The sequence below is a fragment of the Hemitrygon akajei genome, chromosome 21, assembly GCF_048418815.1.
Source record: "Hemitrygon akajei chromosome 21, sHemAka1.3, whole genome shotgun sequence".
Lineage (NCBI taxonomy): Eukaryota > Metazoa > Chordata > Chondrichthyes > Myliobatiformes > Dasyatidae > Hemitrygon > Hemitrygon akajei.
The window spans coordinates 51,530,445-51,549,152 of record NC_133144.1 but is presented as its reverse complement, the minus strand read 5'-3'; the positions used below and the strand labels follow the sequence as shown (position 1 = coordinate 51,549,152).

Here is an 18,708-nt window from a genome sequence, read left to right as displayed (position 1 = left end):
GGTGACAAAATGTTTGCAAGTAAATTGCCAAGATTGGAGAACAATTCAATCCAACCATCAACACCCAAGCTATACATCTTCTGAATTATTTCCAATGATATTTATTCTATGTACAGTCCATCCTGTCCATAGACCTCAACTTTCTGAACTTGCTGTTCCAATATATTGTTCTATTCAATTCCCTCTCATGTATTTGTTAATTTCATCTCAATGAGTTTGCACTTTCTGTGAAAGATTCTAGTTCTCACACTTATTCAGCTTACCAAAAGCCTTAGAAATATCTTTCAGTATTGCGCGCATTTGAATACTAGGAAGCACCATGTCTGGCTGAAGGGTTTTTTGCCATGCTGTACTGCTGTACACCTGTCTCAATTCAGATTGTCTTAAAATCAGGAAAATCCAGAAGTTTGGGAGACACGATTTTCGAGTTTGATGTCTCTCAGTATGATCTTTGGCGTGATTTGAGAAAGCAAAGCTTTATGATATTGTAACTAATAACAACCTCGCTGTGGATCTACCACTTTCAATACTTCAGTTGAGAAGCAAGATCCTACAAACACTGTCCGAAGATAGATGAGGGATCAATTGCTCTATCTTCCCTCTTCCAAGTTTTACTGAACTACTTTTTTGTCCTGCCTTACAAAAACAAGCTGCCAATTCATTTCTAAGATGTGAAAGCATTAAATAATTGTCAACGTTAATACTGTTATGAACCCTGTTGATTCATTCAGGAATCAGTATGATCCATAACAACCATGCCAAAAAAAAACTATTGTGTGGAATTATTACTGAACATCCTTACCCTTCTCATAGCCCTGTCGCCACTGACATCTCCCAGTTAATGTTCCAGGTCCACCACATTGCTCGCATTCTGAGCGCTGCTTGTTTGTTGCACAGATTTTGGGGCAATTGTTATTTCTCTCCTTGTCTAGGGAGAAGAAATGCATGTTAATTGGAATTAATTTCTGCCCTGGTTCAAGTTTTCCTTTGCGTGCTATGTGGAACATCGTCATTTAACATTATAGGCTGTCATTCTGAATTAAAAGCAGCAATGGAGTGAATTACTCTTGGGTGGAAACATCAACTGATCTCTTACAAGAGGAGTAATGAGTCTCAGTGTGGCTTGTAGGAACTAGAATGGTCCATAATTTTACACATTCATTAATGAAACTAGCTCCTCTTTAAACACCACAATAGTCTAGCTTCATCATCTCTCTGGGGTGGACAATTTCAGAGATTTATTTTGGTCTCCTGCCATAATTTTTTAACACCAGAATGCTGATGCCTGTGTTAACTGATCTTCTATAGATGCACAGTGGAGAGTATCCTGTATGTTTGCATCATGGCCTGGTATGGAAACACCAATGCCCAAGAACAGGAAAGCTTAAAATGGAGTGGATCCAACCCAGACAACCAGAGGCAAAGGCCTCACCACCATTGAGAACACTTACAAGGAGCACTGTCACAAGAAAGGAGTTTCCATCATTGTGGGCCCCCATGGTCTCTTCTCACTGCTGCTATTGGGAAGAAGGTACAGGAGCCTTGGGTCCAACATCACCGGTTTCAGAAACAGTTAATACCCTCCATCAGGCTCCTGAGCGAGCGTGGATAATGTCACTTACTTCAACATTGAACTGATTCCACAACCTATGGACTCACTTTTGAGGACTCTATGACTCATGTTCTCAGTATTATTTTTTGGGGGTTTTTGGGGTTGCACAGTTTGTCTTCTTTTACACATTGATTGTTTGTCAGTCTTTTTGTGTGTAGTTTTTCATTGATTTATATTGTACTTCTTTGTCTCATTGAGAATGTCCACAAAAAATGAATCTCACAGTAGAAAATGGTGACATACATGTACTTGATGATAGATTTACTTTGACTTCAAACTATTGATAATTATGCCACTTAGTAATTCAGCAACTGTGGCATGGTGGGGGGGGGGAGCTGAATTGGATGGAGGGGGTAGTTTTTCATTTTCACTCTTTGTCCAGTAGTTCTGCATCACATTATTTACTTCAGTACTTTGTCATGATATTCAGCATATATGAATGGCAAGACTGGCATTTTTTGCCATGCTTAATGGTTCTTATCAAACACATCCAGTATCCCTTTCACTGGCTGGCACTAAATTGTTCGCAGAGGTTTTATGATAGATAGACATGAAATGTGGCAGAATTAATGCGCACTCATCTGCACTGGCCTAAAGGATCAGCAGTCCTAAAGGAATCAAGAAGAGAATCTGAAGACCTTCGACAATGGTGGATGAATCTATGTTCCTGATGCTTATGTCCACACTATGGAACAAATGGGATTACTATCGAGGACATATAGAGTATACAGAAAGGTGCCGGATAAAGTGTCAGTAACATCATGAAGGATCCCACTCACCCTGCTCATGGACTGTTTGTCCCACTCTCATCAGAGAGGAGGCTACGTAGCATCCATGCCGGGATCATCAGACTCAAAAACAGTTACTTTCCCCAAACAGAATGGCTGATTAATACCTCCACCCACTAACCCACCCCTCCATACCACCCACCACCGCTACTTTATCATTTTCTGTCAGGCACCTTAGGAACAGACACTCCTGTATCTAGTGTCATTTTATGGATGTATGATCAATCTATGCATACAAGCTATTTTATGTATTTATATTTATTGCTGTTTTTTCATTGTTGTGTTTTTTTTTGTGCTGCCTTGAATCCAGGGTAACAATTATTTTTGTTCTCCTTTATACACATGTGTACTGGAAATGGCATTAAACAATTTAAATCTTGAATCTTGAATTTACCCTTTCTGCTTATCCTGCATAAATGGTGTTGAACTGTGCAAACTTGTTCAGCAGGATGTGAAATCATTCCATACATTTATATCATGGCCATATGCCAAAATGCACCAACTATTAAACTGCCATGACTGATTTGCCTAGGTTGTAAGGTTAGCCAGTGCAGAAAGTATAGTATGTGAATGTGTCTCCACCAGGTTTGAAATAGGGCTGGATGCATTTTGTGGGATTTATATTCATAATTAAGACTCCTGCTCGAGTACTCCAGAAGAATCCCACCATGAGAATTTGAATTCAGTTTAAAACGCTGAATGTGTTATCAGTAGAAATGGCTTATTGGATTGCATTTCTAACAGGTTCACCAAAGAAAGTGGTGGACAGAGCCTAGTCCAACACAGGCAAAGCCCACCCCAAACTGAGCACATCTACAAAGACCACTGCTACAAGAAAACAGCATCCTTCAACAAGGACCTCCACCATCCGGACCATGCTGCCTTCTCACTGCTACCTTGGGCAGAAGGTAGAGGAGCCTGAAGTCCCATGCAACCAGATTCAGGAACAGTTATTACCCTTCAACCAGCAGACTCTGAAACGAGCATGAATAACTTCATTCACCTCAATGCTGAACTGATTCTACAACCTATGGACTCCCTTTCAGGACTCTACAACTCATGTTCTCTATTATTTATTTACAGTTTTGTTTGCACATTTGTCTTTATTTGCAAACTGGTTGTCAGTATTTATGTATAGATTTTCATTAATTCTATTATATGTCTTTATTGTCTTGTAAATAAATCTCAGGGTAATAAATCTAAGATGTTAGATAATAATTAGATAATAAAATTACTTTGAACTTTTGAACTATCATTCTTCAGGGATGGATATCATCCATGGGTCAGGTTTAGAAAGGATTCCAGACCTACGGTGATGAGGCCTATCACTAATTGTCTCCGAAGTGATGCTACACAGTATTTGTTTGCACCAAACCATCTCAGACTATCTAGGGAGCAGCAATAAGTAGTAAGCTAAAGTAAATTTATTTATTATTGAAGTACATAAATGTCACCATATACTACCCTGAGATTCATTTTCTCGTGGACATTCACAGTAATTACTAAGAAACACAACAGAATCAGTGAAAAGCTGCACTAAAATAAAGCAAATCAACACCAGTGTGCAAAAGGCAACAAACTATGCAAATACAAAAAGGAAAAATATAATAATAATATTAATAACTAAGTATTACATATTGAGAACATGAGTTGCAGAGTCCCTTGAAATTGAGTTCATAAATTGTGGAATCAGTTCAGCGATGGGGTGGGTGAGGTTATCCACTCCAGTTGAGGAACCCAATGGTTGAAGGGCAATGTCGGAATTGTCCTTTTCAGCAATGCCTGGGATTTTTTTTTTCAAAAACACCTCCACAAATGGGTCATAAGAATACACAGGAGATACACCACCTCCCCTCTCCCCATGCAATCCATCAGTTTTGCAGTTCCATTTACAATTACTGCCCACGTTTCACAGATCAGTCATGTTCTTTAAAGTACACATTGACAGGTAAAAGAAGCCTTGGCCATAATGCTCCGCCATTCAATAAAATCATAGTAGTGTATTTAATATTTCAGTAATATTAAAGTAAATACTGTAAATATATTGTTTGATTGAGTATTCTTGTTTGTTTACATAATTTGTTACAGGTTATACACAAGAAGTATGTGAATGGCACAAGTTATCACACCACCATGTCACATGTGAGCACCTCACTGAAGTAAAACTAAGTACACGAGTATCCCTGGGCTCCTGTGTTTTCCTTTCAATTAGTTTCTGGACTTACAAAGCATGACAATCATGAATCATGGAGCTACAGTCCTGCTCCACCCTTTCTCTTCACTCTCAGGGGCAACAATGAAGAAAGACACTTAATAAAGCGGGAAAAGCAATGAGTTCAAAATGATACTCACATCTACCCTCCAGCGTGATAATAATATTGGTCTTTGCCTCTTCCTTGCTCAGTGATTCATTAGCAATGACAATGTAGTGAAGTTTGACACATGTGGTGTTCCTAAGCATCTTCACGTCACTGACGTACAGGATCCCAAATATATCTTTGGCTTGCTTCAGAACCCCTATGATAGATGAACAGCCTTTGTCCTGTTGTGTGACATTCTCTTCGCTGTGGATCACTGGCACCAGCGTGTAGGTTATGCTTAAAGCTTGAAAGTTCTGACAGTTCGCGATGCAAATTCTTCCAATCTGTGATCAACAGCCAAGAGTTAAATAGATCACAGATAACACCCCATCTATTGAGCAGAACTTGACGTTGGTTAGCATTCCCACCTCTGAGATGGAATGTAAAGGGTTCAAACCCTTGGTTTAAAAATTAGTTTTATTTGTCACATCTACATCAAAACATACAGTGCAACGTTTCATTTGCATCAAAGTCCAACACAGTCCGAGGATGTGGGGCTAGCTACTATGCTACCAGGTTACCCATGATTTTATTTAAAAGTTATTCATGCGATGTGATGTGGATGAAGATTTGAGCTCAAGAGTTGAGAAGTTATTTTGCAGCTTTATAAAACTCCAGTTAGGCCACATCTGGAGGATTGCATTAAATCCCGGTTGCTCCATTATGGGAAGGATATCGAAGCCTTGAAGAGGGTGCATAAGAGGTTTATCGGGATGCTGCCTGGATCGGAGGGCACGTGCTACATGGAGAGGCTTGTTTTCTCTGGAGGGACAGAGGCTGAGGGCAGATTTGATAGAGGTTTATAAAATTATGAGAGGCATAGATAGAGTAGACAGACAGTATCTTTCTCCCAGGGTTGAAATGTCTAGTACCAGAGGACACGCATTTGAAGTACAAAGTAAAAGGAGGTAAATTCAAAGGAGATATGTTAGATACATATTTTTTAAATCAGATAGTGATAAGTGCCTGGAATGCCTTGCCAAGGGTGGTAGTGGAGGCATACATGATAGAGTCATTCAAGAGGCTCTTAGGTAGGTACATGAATGTGCTGGAAATGAAAGGCTTTGGACATTGTGGAGGCAAAAGGGATTATTTGATTACTAAGTTACTTTGGCACAGACACTGTGGGCCAAAAGGCCTGCTCCTGTGTTATTCTGATTTACGTTCTGTGTTCTACACTGATATTTTAAAACTGGTTTGATAGTTGAAAGAAAGGGTTAAGTAATGAAAATTGCTCAACTCACTGGTAAAAATAGCCCGCATTCTCTAAACTTCTCCCTCACAAACAGGGTCAGAGTTCAAGGCTCTGATTGATGCGCTGTAAACTGCCAGTATTAAATTACATCTGCGGACTAATTGCTATCAAATTTCATTGATTATCCTGCTGAAACCCTGCTCACTTAAATTTAAAAAAAGTTAATTGTCACCTTTGCAGAACGTCCTGCATTCCTGTTCACTGAGAAGTAGAATGTTTTTTCAGTGAACTCGATGACAATAGGCCGGACTGTAACATTGAAATGAAGCATCACTGAGCTGTTGGGACCACTGTACTCTGTGTCCTGGACCAGTACATCTAAACTGAACGATCGGTTCTCTGAGACTGACAGGCTCCTCTTCAGCAACAACTCTAGAATAAAACAGAAAAATACTTTGAATTACATCAGGTCCACAGCAGAGAAATCAAACGAGTAAATTTACTTGTCTACCGTCGTATCCTTAATTTTGGTCATAGAATCATAGAGTAAAATGGGCAAGAAACGGGCCCTTTGGCGCAACTGATCCACGCCAACCACAGCATCCTCCCTGCTCCTCCGAGTTGCTCGCATTCATCCCATAACCTTCCATGTCCCAAACCAAACGCCTCCGAAATATTGCAATTGTACCTGCCTGAACCATTTCCTCTGTTAGCTCATTCCAGACGCTCACTACCCTCTTTGTAAAGAAGTTACCTCTCAGATCCCTTTTAAATCTCTCCCCTCTTACATTATATCTAGTTTTGGACTCTCCATCCACAGAGAAAAGACTATGACTGTTCACCTTATCCATAGCCCTCACGAGTTTATTTACTTTCTGTGAGGTCAGCCCTCTATCTCCTCCACTCCAGGGAAGAAAGATCCTATGACTCAGGCCTGCTAGTCCAGGCAGCATTCTCATAAATCTCTTCTGCACCCTCTCCAGCTTGGCAATGTCTTTCCTATACAGGCTGACCAAAACTGTGCACAATACTCTAAGTGGCCACACCAAAGACTTCAATAACTGCAACGTAATGTACTGTCCATACTCCTAAACCCAATGCCCTGACTCGTTGGGGGGGGGGGGGGGGGAAGTATGCTAAATACCTTCTTCACTACCCTTTCAACTTGCATAGCCTCTTTCAGCAAAAAGAGAAGCATGAATAGATTAGCCTAAATCATTAAATCTGTGATTTATGGGTAGATGAGTAATTCCTGAGCCATAAATCCTTATGATTATGTAGCCACAGCAACACATCTTGCTCAATCCCTTCCACAGTTAACCAATTTCAATCAATCTCATTGAATTTTGACCATCTATTGTCTAACATATTGAAAATCACTGACTTAACAGCTAGTGTTTCAATCCCTTGGCCTGCACCATCCATCTGCCTCAAGTTTCCAAACAGTGGGTCCTTATGTATCCAGATGGACGGAATAAATGTCAATAAAGTTCCTCGATAATCTCTCATCAGAAGGCAGACTGCAAACTTGTGGGAATCCTCTCTGAATTCACACATGTAGGCACAGGAATGAAGTCCTGCTTTGTGCCAATATTGCAGGCTGAATCACTGTCATTGCTCACTGCAGTGGAAATACCTGTGATGAAGCAGATCGGATATACGGGAGAAGGCAGTTAAAATTATTTATCTTGCAATCTGGATGTGAGAAGAGACTGAAATTGCTGTAGGCTGAGCTACCTGTGCCTCTCTTCCTTGAAGAAATCAGCAAGATCACCACTCCATCCATTAAAGGAATGAATATAATGCTAAACGGGGCACAAGCTTGTCTGTTGATTAAGTTCTACTGAAAATACTATAACATTTATAGTGGAGGCCAAGTCATTCGGTATATTTAAAGCAGAAGCTTATAGGTTTTTGATGAGTAAGAGTGCCAAAGGTTACAGGAAGACGGCAGGAAATTGAAGTTGAGAGGGAAACTAAATCTGTCACGATGGAGCAGGCATGATGGGCCGAATGGCCTAATTCTTCTGCTATGTCTTATGGACTAATGGCCTAAACTATTTATTATTTTGCATATTGTCTGTCTGTGGACTGCTTTCTTTTGTCCTAATTTTGTTTTTTCTTTTTAATTTATTTTTAATTAATGTTTTTAGTGTGGATGCTGCCTATCTGATGCTATGTGCTTGTGATGTGGCTGCAAGTTTTTTTATTGTACATAGAATATGTGTACTTGTGCCTATGACAATAAACTCAACTTTGAAAGGCCGGTGTGAAGATCAAACAAAAGCTAATGGTAAACAAAAAGTAGACCCGTCGTTCCTGCCTGCTCCTGTCCCACTGAACTCCTGTCCACGTACCTCGACTTCATATCCTTATCCTCCTTGGTTCAGTTCCTTCCCACCTACATCCACAATAATTCACATGCTCTCGATCCCCTTAACAACTTTCAATTCCCTGGCCCTGATCGCCTCACTTTCACCATGGTTGCCCAGTCCGTATACATCTCTATACCCCATCAAGAAGGCCTTAAAGTTCCCTGCTTCTTTCTTGACAACTGACCTGACCCGTCCCCTCCACCACACGCTCCTCCATTAACAACTTCTTTCAGCTCCTTCCACTTCCTGCAAACTGAGGATGTCACCATTGCCAGTGTTCCCAACTCTTTCTGTGCTACATTGACGACTGCATTGGTGCTGCTTCATGCACCCATGCTAAGTATGTCAATTTCATTAACTTTGTCACCAACTTCCACCCTGCCTTTAAATTCACTTGGTTCATTTCAGACCCCTCTCTCCCATTTCTTAATCTGTCTCAATTTCTGGAGACAATCTGTCTACCGATATCTTTAATAAAACTACCAATTCCCATGGCTTTCCTGACTCTTCATTTTCCCACTCTGTCTCCTGTAAAAAGGCCATTTCTTTTTCTCAGTTTCTTTGCCTCTGCTGCAGCTTTTCCCAGGGCGAGGCTTTCCTTTCCAGGACATCAGAGATAGAAACACAGAAGAAATATAGAAAGCCTACAGCACAATACAGGCCCTTCGGCCCACAATGCCATGTCAAACATGTCCTTACTTTAGAAATTACCTAGGATTACCCATAGCCCTCTATTTTTCTAAGCTCCATGTACCTATTCAGGAGTTTCTTAAAAGATCCTATCGTATCCGCCTCCACCAACATCGCCAACAGCCCATTCCACGCACTCACTACTTTCTGCGTAAAAAACTTACCCGTGACATCTCCTCTGTACCTACTTCCAAGCACCTTAAAACTGTGCCTTCTTGTGATAGCCAATTCAGCCCTGAGAAAAAGCCTCTGACTATCCACATGATCAATGCCTCTCATTATCTTCTACACCTCTATCAGGTCACCTCTCATCCTCCTTTGCTCCAAAGAGAAAAGGCCAAGTTCACTCAACCTACTCTCATAAGGCATGCTCCCCAATCCAGGCAACATCCTTGTAAATCTCCTCTGCACCCTTTCTTTAGTATCCACATCCTTCCTGTAGTGAGGCGACCAGAACTGAGCACAGTAATCCAAGTGGGGTCTGACCAGGACCTATATAGCTGCAACATTACCTCTCGGCTCCAAAACTCAATCTCACTCCTTCTTCAAAGAACAGGGTTTCTCTTCCTCCACCATTGATGCTGCACTCACACACATCTCCTCCAATTCCCAGACATCCACACTCACTCCACCTTCCCACCAGCCTTACAAGAATAGAGTTCCTCTTGTCCTCAGTTACCACCCCATGAGACTCTGCATCCAAGGCATCATTCTCCACAACTTTAGCATCTTCAATGACACCCTACCACTAAGCATGTTTTTACCTCCCCCCCCAACTCACCACTATCCACAGGGATTACTCCCTTTGCAATTCCTTTGTCCATTCATCCCTCCCCAATAATCTGTCTCCTGGCACTTATCCCTACAAGTGGCAGAAGTGCTATACCTGCCCATTCATCTCTTCCCTCACCTCAGTTCTGGACCTCAAGCAGACTTTGCAGGCAAGGCCACACTTCAACTGCAAAACTGCTGGGGTCGTCTACCTTATCCGGTGATCCTGATGTGGCCACCTCTACACTGGTGAAATCCGACGTAGGTCAGGAGACCAGTTTGCTGAGCAACTGTGCTCCATCCGCAAAAAGTAGAATTTCCCGTTAGCCAAACATTTTAATTCCTTTCCCCAAGTCTGTTCCGAGATGTCGGTCCATGGTCTCCTCTTCTGCTATGATGAGAACATTTTCAGGTTGGGGGAGCAACACTTCATATTCTGTCCAACCAGATGGCATCAATATTGATTTCTCCAATTTCCAGTAATTTTTTCCCCATCCCTCTTCCTCCTTCTTCAATTCCCTGGCCTTTTAACTCTTCACCTCAGCTGCCTGTCACCTTCCCCTATTGGCCCTTCTCGTTCCCTTTTTCCCCCATGGTCCACTCTTCTCTTCTATCACATTCCTTCTTCTCCATCTCTTTGCCTTTTCTACCTATCACCTCCCAGCTTCTTACCTCATCCCCCTCCCCCACTCACCTAGCTTCACCTATCACCTCTAGCTTGTGCTCCTTCCCTCTCCTCCCCTCACCCTCTTTTTTTTGGCATCTTCCCCCTTCTTTTCCAGTCCTGAAGAAGGATCTCAACCTGAAACCTTGACTGTTCATTCATTTCCATAGATGCTGCCTGACCTGTTGAGTTCCTCCAGTATTATGTGTGTGTTAATCTGTCCCCACTCTGGCGTTAAAGTCTCCGAGGACAATAAGCTTCTCTGACTGTGGGACTGCTGCTATGAGGGCATCAAGTTCTTCATACAACTTATCTTTGATGTCATCTGGGTTGGTCATCGTTGGAGCATATGCACTGATCAGCGTGGCACTCCTCTTGTTGCCAAGTGGGAGCCGAAGCGTCATCAGGTGATCGTTGATGCCCTCTGGAAGCTTGGCAAGTTTACGAGCGAGGTGGGATCGGATGGCAAATCCAACGCCAGCCTCTCGTCGTTCAGTGCTGCTGCGACCGCTCCAGAAGAAGGTGTACCCACCACCACATTCTGTAAGCTGGCCCTTGTCTGCTAGGCGTGTTTCGCTGAGTGCTGCAATGTCCACGTTATAGCGGGCCAGTTCTTTGGCGACCAGTGCTGTTCTTCTTTCTGGTCTGACAGCCTTGGTGATGTCAAGCAGAGTTCGCACGTTCCACATGCTAAGGTTGAGCACCTTCGCTTTCGTCTTCTTTGTAGTTCGACCGCTGAGTGGGATCCCCGCCAGCCGCGGTGTGCTGGCCAGGGTAAGATGAAGCAGGCTATGTTTGAGGCACCTTTTCTAGCACCTTTCCTCAAAGTGGGGACAGATTACCAGATCTGGGAAGGGATTCTTGGAAGACATGGTATTGGCAAGTGTAACAGCAATGGCCTGCTTCTCCTTAAGACATGTACTACGCATGACCTTGTCATCATCAACACCCTATTCCGCCTCCCTACCCGTAACATCTTGGATGCATCCACGCTCTAGGCACTGGCATCTGATTGACTATGTCATCACCAGAAAGAGGGACTGGCAAGATGTGAGAGTGACAAAGGCTATGTGTGGTACCGACAGCTGGACGGATCATCAACTCATAGTGTCCAAGTTTAAACTTTGCATCCTGCCTGTGAGAAGACCCCAAGTTCAGAAGACTGCAAAGAGGCTCAATGTCTCCAAGCTGAAGAGCAACGTAGTTGCAGAAGAATTTCGTGAAGACCTAGATAGCAGGCTGCTTGACACACCCCAGAATGACTACACCAGCAATGAAGAGCAGTGGACGGCTTTCAGAGATGCGGTCTACTCTACCACTCTCGAACACCTCGGACCAGCAATCTGTTGACATCAAGACTGGTTCGATGAGAACGACGAGGAGATACAGGCACTGTTGTCAGAGAAACACCAACTGTTCAGAGCGCACCAGAACGATCCCACATCACAAGCAAAGATAGATGCCTTCGGCAGTGCAAGAAGGAAAGTGCAAAAGAAACTCCGTGAGATGCAGGATGTCTGGTTCAGCAATAAGGCCGATGAGATCCAGGGCTACGCAGACAGTCGCGACACCAAGCGACGTTTTCTACGACGCTTTGAAGGCTATGTATGGACCTCAGTCCTCTGGCTCCTCCCCCCTCCTCAGTGCAGATGGGACTCAGTTGCTGACAGAGAAAAAGCAGATTTTGGAGAGATGGGCTGAACACTTCAACCAGGTCCGCAACCACCCTGCCGAAATCAATGATGAGGCCATTGCTCGCCTACCTCAGGTGGAAATCAGCCTGGACCTTGACAACCTCCCCACAGAATAAGATGTCAGAAAAGCCATCAGGCAACTTTCATGTAGCAAAGCACCAGGATCAGATGCAATCCCTGCTGAAGTCTACAAAGCAGGAGGCCCATTCATGATGCAGAAGCTGACTGAGCTCTTCCAGTCTACGTGGAACGAAGGAAAGGTCCCGCAACAGTTGAAAGATGCCAGCATAGTCCACATCTACAAGAGGAAAGGCAACCGCCAGTCTTGTGACAATCACCGAGGCATCTCCCTCCTGTCCATAGCTGGGAAGATCTTGGCTCGCGTCCTGCTTAATCGCCTTCTCCAACACCTTGAGCAAGGTCTCCTCCCAGAAAGCCAGTGTGGCTTCCGTGCAGAGCGTGGAACTGTCAACATGATATTTGCTGCATGCCAACTCCAGGAAAAATGCCAAGAGCAGCACAGCGACCTCTTTATGACCTTCGTCGATCTGACCAAGGCATTTGATACGGTCAGCAGAGATGGCTTATGGAAGATAATGGAGAAGCTTGGCTGCCCTAGCAGGTTCATCACGATTGTTCGGCAGTTCCACGATGGCATGATGGTGAAAGTTTTGGATGATGGTGACGAGTCAGAAGCCTTCCCAGTGATGAACGGTGTGAAGCAAGGATGCGTTCTTGCCCCTACACTCTTTAGCATGGTCTTCTCTGCTATGCCGAATGATGCCTTCCGCGATTGTCAGGACGGTATACACGTCAGATACAGGACTGGCGGTGGGCTATTCAACCTCCGGCGTCTACAGGCTGTTACAAAGGTAAAGGAGACCGTCATCAGAGACCTCTTATTCGCTGATGATTGCGCCCTCAACGCCAGTACAGAGCAGAAGATGCAGCGAGAAATGGACTGCCTCTCACAAACCTGTGACAACTTCGGACTTACAATCAGCACCAAAAAGACCGAAGTTATGTACCAGCCCGCACCCGGAAAGCCCTACCAGGAACCACACATCACAGTAAAGGGGCAGAAGCTACTGGCAGTCGACAGCTTTACTTATCTGGGCAGTACTGTATCACGAGCGGTGAACATAGATGCAGAGATCAGCAACAGAATTGCCAAAGCCAGTGCCACCTTTGGGAGACTCCGTGAGAATGTATGGGAGCGGAGAGGACTCAGCCTTACCACCAAGCTGAAGGTCTACCGAGCAGTGGTTCTCACCACCCTCCTCTATGCCAGCGAGACCTGGACAGTCTACAGCAGACACACTAAACAGCTCAACCACTTCCACTTGAGCTGCCTCCGCAGACTTCTCCACGTACGATGGCAGGACAAAGTCCCAGACACGGAGGTCCTGGAGCGGGCTAGCACCCACAGCGTCTACACCCTCCTACAGAAAACCCAAGCCAGATGGGCTGGCCATGTCGTCAGGATGTCTGACAGTCAACTACCAAAACAGCTGCTGTATGGAGAGCTGAGCCAGGGCAAGCGCTCAGTTGAAGGGCAGAAGAAACGTTTCAAAGACTGCCTCAAAGTGTCCCTCAAAGACCTCAACATCAATCCCAGTAGCTGGGAATCGCTTGCTCTGGACCGCCCAACCTGGTGGAGCAGGACCACTAAAGGAGCGTATGCAGCAGAAATCAGACGCACCGCAGAGGCTCAGAGGAAACGCGCCACGTGCAAGGCTCGAGCTACCTCCACTTCCACTGCAGCACCTACCCTCATGTGTCCCACATGTGGGCGAGCTTTCAGGGCCCAGATTGGCCTCACCAGTCACCTCCGGACCCACAGTCACAAACCCTCCACCTGACAGAAGTCGTGGTCGTCTTCGACTCCAAAGGACGAACAACAACATGTGTGTTTTGCAGTAGATGATCAAACTGAGATTGGTCCCAATGTTAGCACAAGGTTTCCTTCCTTTTGTAGGCACAAGAGACAGCTGATGCTGGAATCCTGGAGTAACAGTTAAACTGCTGGGAGAACTCAATGGGTCAGGAAGAATCTCTGGAAGGAAATGGACAGTGAAGTTTCATACATGGACTGGTGAATGGCTGTCTATTTCCTCCAGAGATGCTGCCTGGCCTGCCAAGTTCCTCCAGCACTTTTTCTGTTGTTTCCTTTTGCATTCCTGTCTCCTTGAACTAAAGGCCAAAATAATATCCTTTATTCTCTCCCAGTGGCAAACCTGTCCAAGGGACCAAACCTTCACCTTAAAGGCACTTTGTAACATCATTTAACTGTGCACCTCCAGTCTTCCCCACCACTATTTTAGAGTCAGACTTCTATTTTCAGCCATTCTTTGCCAAATACAAAGCTTTCGGTGAGATTTTACCGTATCTGCTTACTGTCCCCCGGGCAGGCCTATCTGCGCTGGCTGGTATCTCCAATGCAGTGGGCTTCACGCGGAAGTTCTCTGTGATCCACGTGTCATTCCGCATCACAGTGGTTGTGTACTTAGTGGTGCTGTCGATGTCATACACAAAGAGAGTTGCCACCACAGTTTGCTGCAAAAGAAAAAAAAATAAGCTTAGAAACAAGTGTTGCCCATGGCAACAGCAAATGCAAAACAATGTGGTTCTTGAATTTGCTCAAAACACACAAAATGCTGGAGGAACTCGGCAGGCCAGGCAGCTTCTATAGAGAGGAATAAACAATTGACATTTCAGGGAGAGACATTTTATCAGGACTAGAAAGGAAGGGGGAAGAAGCCACAATAAGAAGATGGGGAGGGGGAAGGAGTAAAAATTAGCAGGTGATTGGTGAAACCAGGTGAGGAGGAAGATAGGTGGATGCAGGAGGGTTGGTGGTAGGTAGAATTTAGGTTCATCTTGAAAGCATTCGATTGTTGAATTCCTCCCTATTTTCAGAATCAGAATCGCAGTCAAAATCAGATTTAATATGTCATCAGACTTGTTGTTTTGCAGTAGCAGTACAGTGCAATACATTTAAAAACTATAAATTACAATAAGAAACATATACAGTTTATATATTTGGTTCAATCATCTGTCGAGAAATCTTCAAGAAATTCCAACCAACTTGTGAAAAAGAAAGACAAAGTTGTCAGAAATATTTCCCTTAATTAATTGTGGTCATTGTGAAAATAGCTTAAGGTACATAAATCATGGCCTTGTATCATGATATAGAGTTTCTTACCGAAATTACCAATTTCCTCAACACACACTGTTGCTCCAATCCATGGATATCATTGGATTTTGGAATATGCTGCAGCAATAGCTGAGCCTGAGTGGTGTGTTAGCTCATCCTGGAGATGCTGGAACTGTGAATGGGAGCATCTAGTGTGATTTGCCTGTTGCAATAGAGGTCCTACATTGCAGAATCTGATTTATCCCGTTCAGACTTTCTGGAGGCCAAATTATCAGGTATATTTAAAGCAGGCTTGATAGGTTCTTCGTTGGAATTGACATCAAAGGTTATGGAGAGAAAGCAGGAGAATGGGGCTGAGAGGGAAAATAAATCAGCCATAATTGAATGGAGGAGCAGACTCAATGGGCCGAATGACTTTATTCTCCTCCTATGTCTTATGGATTTAATAAATAGTTCTTTTCCCAGGGACGGCTTGGTCCTGGTCAAAATGGGAATCTTTTGCCTTAAGGATGTCTCATACAAAGGCCAGCCACTCCAACCACAATGTAGCCAACTCACAGATAGGCACCATTATCAACTTAGATCATCTGCTCTAGATTGGGACTTGATTTTAAGAAGCTGTGGCTGAAAGATAAATGCCAGAGGTAACAGGGCTAAGCATGGCTGTTGGACAATCTAGCAGACTGTTAAGAAGGTGCAAGAAAGAATATCTGAAGCAGAGAGGTATTGGTGCAATAGATTATAGGGAGAAGTTCTGCCAGGCTTAGTAGCTGAGCCACCTGTGAAGACCAGATCCAGCTCTTGGCCTTCATGTGTGACTTAGCTACTAAGCCTGGCAGAGACTTTACCGCCGACAGAAGAAGGGGCAAAGGCAGGTAACTGGCACCATAAAACCAGTCGCTTCAGGGAGATGGGGCTCGTCAGTCATGGTTGGCAGCTCATCTAGGAGAAAGAAAACATTGACCTCAAACCTCTGTGCCTTGTGGCTCTACCCACTCTTTGGAGTAAACTACAGGAGTTAACCCTGAGGAAAAATCTGGAGCTGAAAACCCTAAAGCAGTCCTACGTTGAGTTCAACATTGACTGGCAACCCTTGCAATGCTGCTGGTGCCAAACTGTAACGGTCTCTGCCATTCCTTTGGATTCATCAACCATGTGGAGAGGGGGGATCCTGCTGCATGGGCAACAGCTTGCCCCCCATATCGTACTGCCCTGGCTTTTATATAGACAGCTAGGATGCAACATCTATGGTCAACCCTGACCATCAGAGGGCCTCAAGATTATATGGAGGATGGAAAGCATTGTTTCTGTACAGGCTTAAGGAAAGTCAAGGTACCTTGCTTCCAGGATGCACAGGTCAGATATCAGGTGCTCATTTGACAGAATGCTAGCAGGAGGAACATTTCCTTTATATGCCAACATACATACCACTTTATTAGGTACATTTGTACACCTGGTTGTTAATGCAAATATCTAATCAGCTAATCATCTAGCAGCAACTCAATGCATAGAAACATGTAGACATGGTCAAGAGGTTCCGTTGTTGTTAAAACAAACATCAGAATGGGCAAGAAATGTGATCTCAGTGACTTTGACCGTGGAGCAACTGTTGGTGCCAGACAGTTTGAATTGGTTGAATATCTCGGAAACTGCTGACTTTCTGGGATTTTCACATACAACAGTCTCTACAGCAGGGCTTCCCAACCTGGGGTCCATGGACCCTTTGGTTAATGGGTAAGGATCCATGGCATTAAAAAAGTTTGGAAACTCTTGCTCCAGCGTTTAGAGAGAACGGTGCAAAAAAAAATTCAAAGTAATTCCAGTGAGCGGAAGTTCTGTGGGCGAAAATGCCTTTTTAATGGAAGACATCAGAGGAGAATATCCAGGCTGCTTCCTCCAGGTGAGGACGAGAGGAACTCTATCCTTGTTAAGGCTGGTGGGAAGACAGAGTGAGTGCAGATGTCTGGGAATTGGAAGAGATGCAGGTGAGGGCAGCATCAGTGGTGGAAGAAGTTGACAGGAAGGTGACAATAACTCAAGTAACACACACTACAACAATAGTGTGTAGAAGAGCATCTCTGAATGCACAATATGTTGAACCTTGAAGTTGATTGGCTACAGCAGCTGAAGACCATGCTTGGTTCCTCTCCTATGGTCACTTCTTCAAGTACGCTTCTACATGTACCTAATAAAGTGCCCACTGAGTGTAGGTAGAAATTAACGAACTATAGAGTTGTCAAAATTACTGGAAGAGCTTGGCACTAATCTAAATTGTTGCTATGTGGAGCATGCCATCTAATGTTAGATGATTTTGCAGTGGGAGAGCCTTTGTAGACTAAATGAACTCCACTCAGACAAGGTGGGGAGTGTTAAAAGTGTTTTTGAGGTTAGGACATAGAGCAAGTAACTTCAGCAACCGATCTTCAAATCTGAATATAGACTGTAGAATAAATTTAAAATGCAGCTCTGAACAAAGGGTTCCTAAAAGCCATGAATCACAGAGAAGACCAGACAATCCTGATTAAATTGCATTTAGGCGTCCGTGGTGTGGGTGTGAAGGTTGTGTATAGTTCAAAGGAAGCATTGCGGATGCATAGTAAATATGGAATTGTCCTTTTTAGTACATAAAAATGTCACGTAGTGTTGGGTTGAGCAGACCTCTTCCTTCGAAAGGGTCTCCATATGATGCCTGCTGTGTCCGATACAGAGACTGCTTCATGTCTACCAGTACTTCGCTCCGGTGATTTGGTTCACGTAACAACAGGGAGTAGAAGGGTTGACAGGTGGAATGATGGAGGAGCAGTTAAACTTCTTTAATGGGGAGTCAACAGCAGCAAGCAAACACGTTGGAGCAAACCCTCATGTGTGCCAGTGAAAGTGCAAATTAAGGCTTTTAATTAATTTCTAATTCCAATCATATAACATAGACAAAGTCAAAATGTCAATAAATCAACAGGGAGAGGTAAAAAGCAGCAAAACGGTGATTTAGTCTTAAATATCCAATAAGGAATATAGACGGTCTGGGGGTCTTGCAGGGTTGATATATTGAACATCATTAGTGTCTCAGAGACGAGGGGGAAATGATTGCAATTAATGGGATATGTCATCGGAAGGATATAAACCGTTAAAAAAAGACATCAGGAGAAAGGGAGATGGTGTAGGAGTATATAAAAAATGAGGCTCAAGTGGAGAAGAATATATGAAAGAGAAGGCCAGACACCGAATCACTTTAACTGGAATGACTAGACAGTATCTAAGATACTCTAATACTGGTAAAATGCCAAGTGGCCTGCAGAATGGCAGACATTACACTTATTTTTTTATAAATGACAGACCAATGAGATGACACCCATTGTTAGTCAAGTAATGGAAATCCTTTTTAATGATAAGACCCTGGAACAA

General features: G+C 43.7%; 1 protein-coding gene across 1 annotated transcript in view; it reads right to left on the bottom strand.

Moving 5' to 3' along the window:
• Positions 1 to 18,708, bottom strand: part of ret (ret proto-oncogene receptor tyrosine kinase) — a 129,587-nt gene that overhangs the window by 29,285 nt on the left and 81,594 nt on the right. The window contains exons 5-8 of the mRNA XM_073025399.1: positions 14,534 to 14,705; positions 6,188 to 6,387; positions 4,753 to 5,044; positions 803 to 928 (exon numbers count right to left, since the gene is read on the bottom strand). Of these exons, the coding sequence (XP_072881500.1) occupies positions 803 to 928; positions 4,753 to 5,044; positions 6,188 to 6,387; positions 14,534 to 14,705 (790 nt within the window). The remainder of the gene's footprint in view (positions 1 to 802; positions 929 to 4,752; positions 5,045 to 6,187; positions 6,388 to 14,533; positions 14,706 to 18,708) is intronic.